Consider the following 1,139-nt stretch of genomic DNA (forward strand, 5'->3'; position numbering starts at 1 on the left):
AAGCTTTTTGCTTTCTTTCTGCTTCGTCTCGCGTGGAGGTGACAGCGGTGCCGCCTGTCTTCCAGGTGCGGATGGTGAGAGGGGAGTTAGTGGATGAAGCCGGGAGCTCAGCTCTGGAGTGGATAGGGTTAATCCGGGCTGCCCGAAACTCCCAAGAGCAAACACTGGAGGCTGTTGCGGATCTGCCAGGAGGACAGGTACCCCACTCGCGGCTCCGGGCCGGCCTGGCACCGCTCTCCGCCACCTGCCTCCCCTCTCAAGCCTCCTGAAGAAGTTTCCTTTCTCCCCCTCCCAGATTTTCTACCGGGCGCTGCGAGATGTCCAGCCGGGAGAGGAGCTCACCGTCTGGTACTCCAACCCCTTGGCGCAGTGGTTTGACATCCCCGTCACGGCCACCCCGACGCACGACGAGAAAGGTACAGACGCGGGCATTCGTTTCAGAGCAACCTAATTAAATGCAACAAACCAAACCCTCTTTAACTGACACCTTTGCCGGGAGCTCAGACTGCCGTAGGCAAACGTGGGCCCTTCAAATCCGCGCCCTCAGAAAAATTAATGCCCGCACAGCTGCAGTGACTTTTAACCTGCCACCCTTTAAACTAAGACTCCATCTGCTTATATTTAAAGGGTGATCTATTAAGTCGGTAGCGTATGGAAAGGCCCCCGTGCCTCGAGTCGTTCCGTCATCGGCACAATTTAATGATCTTTTGATAGGCAAATGGGATTTCTATTGAAACAACGCTAGTGCGGTTATGCGAGACAGCCATGTGGCTTCGTAGGTTTTCGAAATACCGTTGTCACCTTGGGTGTTCCTCGGTCAGGGCTTCAGAGCCTCTCTTCAGGCTGTCTTCTGGGCAGATTCACGTAGTCAGGTCAAAACGGGTACTGGGCAGTCCCTGTAAATTAGGATGCATTAGGTAAAAAATTAAGTCGGCGTCAAATTCCACTCAGATAAGGACATCCGAGGAAGGGGAAGACACCCGCCTGGGACCGCTCGTTTCAATCTGCAAGCTGATTCTCAGCTGGAGTTACACCGATGTTAAGAAAAATGATAAGGTGGCAGCACCTTAAACAGGGGAAAAGAAGACGAAACCCCTCAGCGTTCACCCGTCGGGCTGCTCCGGCGGCGGGCCCACCCT

General features: G+C 54.3%; 1 protein-coding gene across 1 annotated transcript in view; it reads left to right on the forward strand.

Moving 5' to 3' along the window:
* PRDM13 (PR domain containing 13) overlaps positions 1–1,139 on the forward strand; it is a 6,999-nt gene that overhangs the window by 1,776 nt on the left and 4,084 nt on the right. The window contains exons 2-4 of the mRNA XM_010573443.1: positions 66–197; positions 296–416; positions 780–816. Coding sequence (XP_010571745.1) covers positions 66–197; positions 296–416; positions 780–816 — 290 coding nt within the window. The remainder of the gene's footprint in view (positions 1–65; positions 198–295; positions 417–779; positions 817–1,139) is intronic.

Source organism: Haliaeetus leucocephalus, unplaced genomic scaffold (genome assembly GCF_000737465.1).
Source record: "Haliaeetus leucocephalus isolate CR32 unplaced genomic scaffold, Haliaeetus_leucocephalus-4.0 Scaffold384, whole genome shotgun sequence".
Taxonomy (NCBI): domain Eukaryota; kingdom Metazoa; phylum Chordata; class Aves; order Accipitriformes; family Accipitridae; genus Haliaeetus; species Haliaeetus leucocephalus.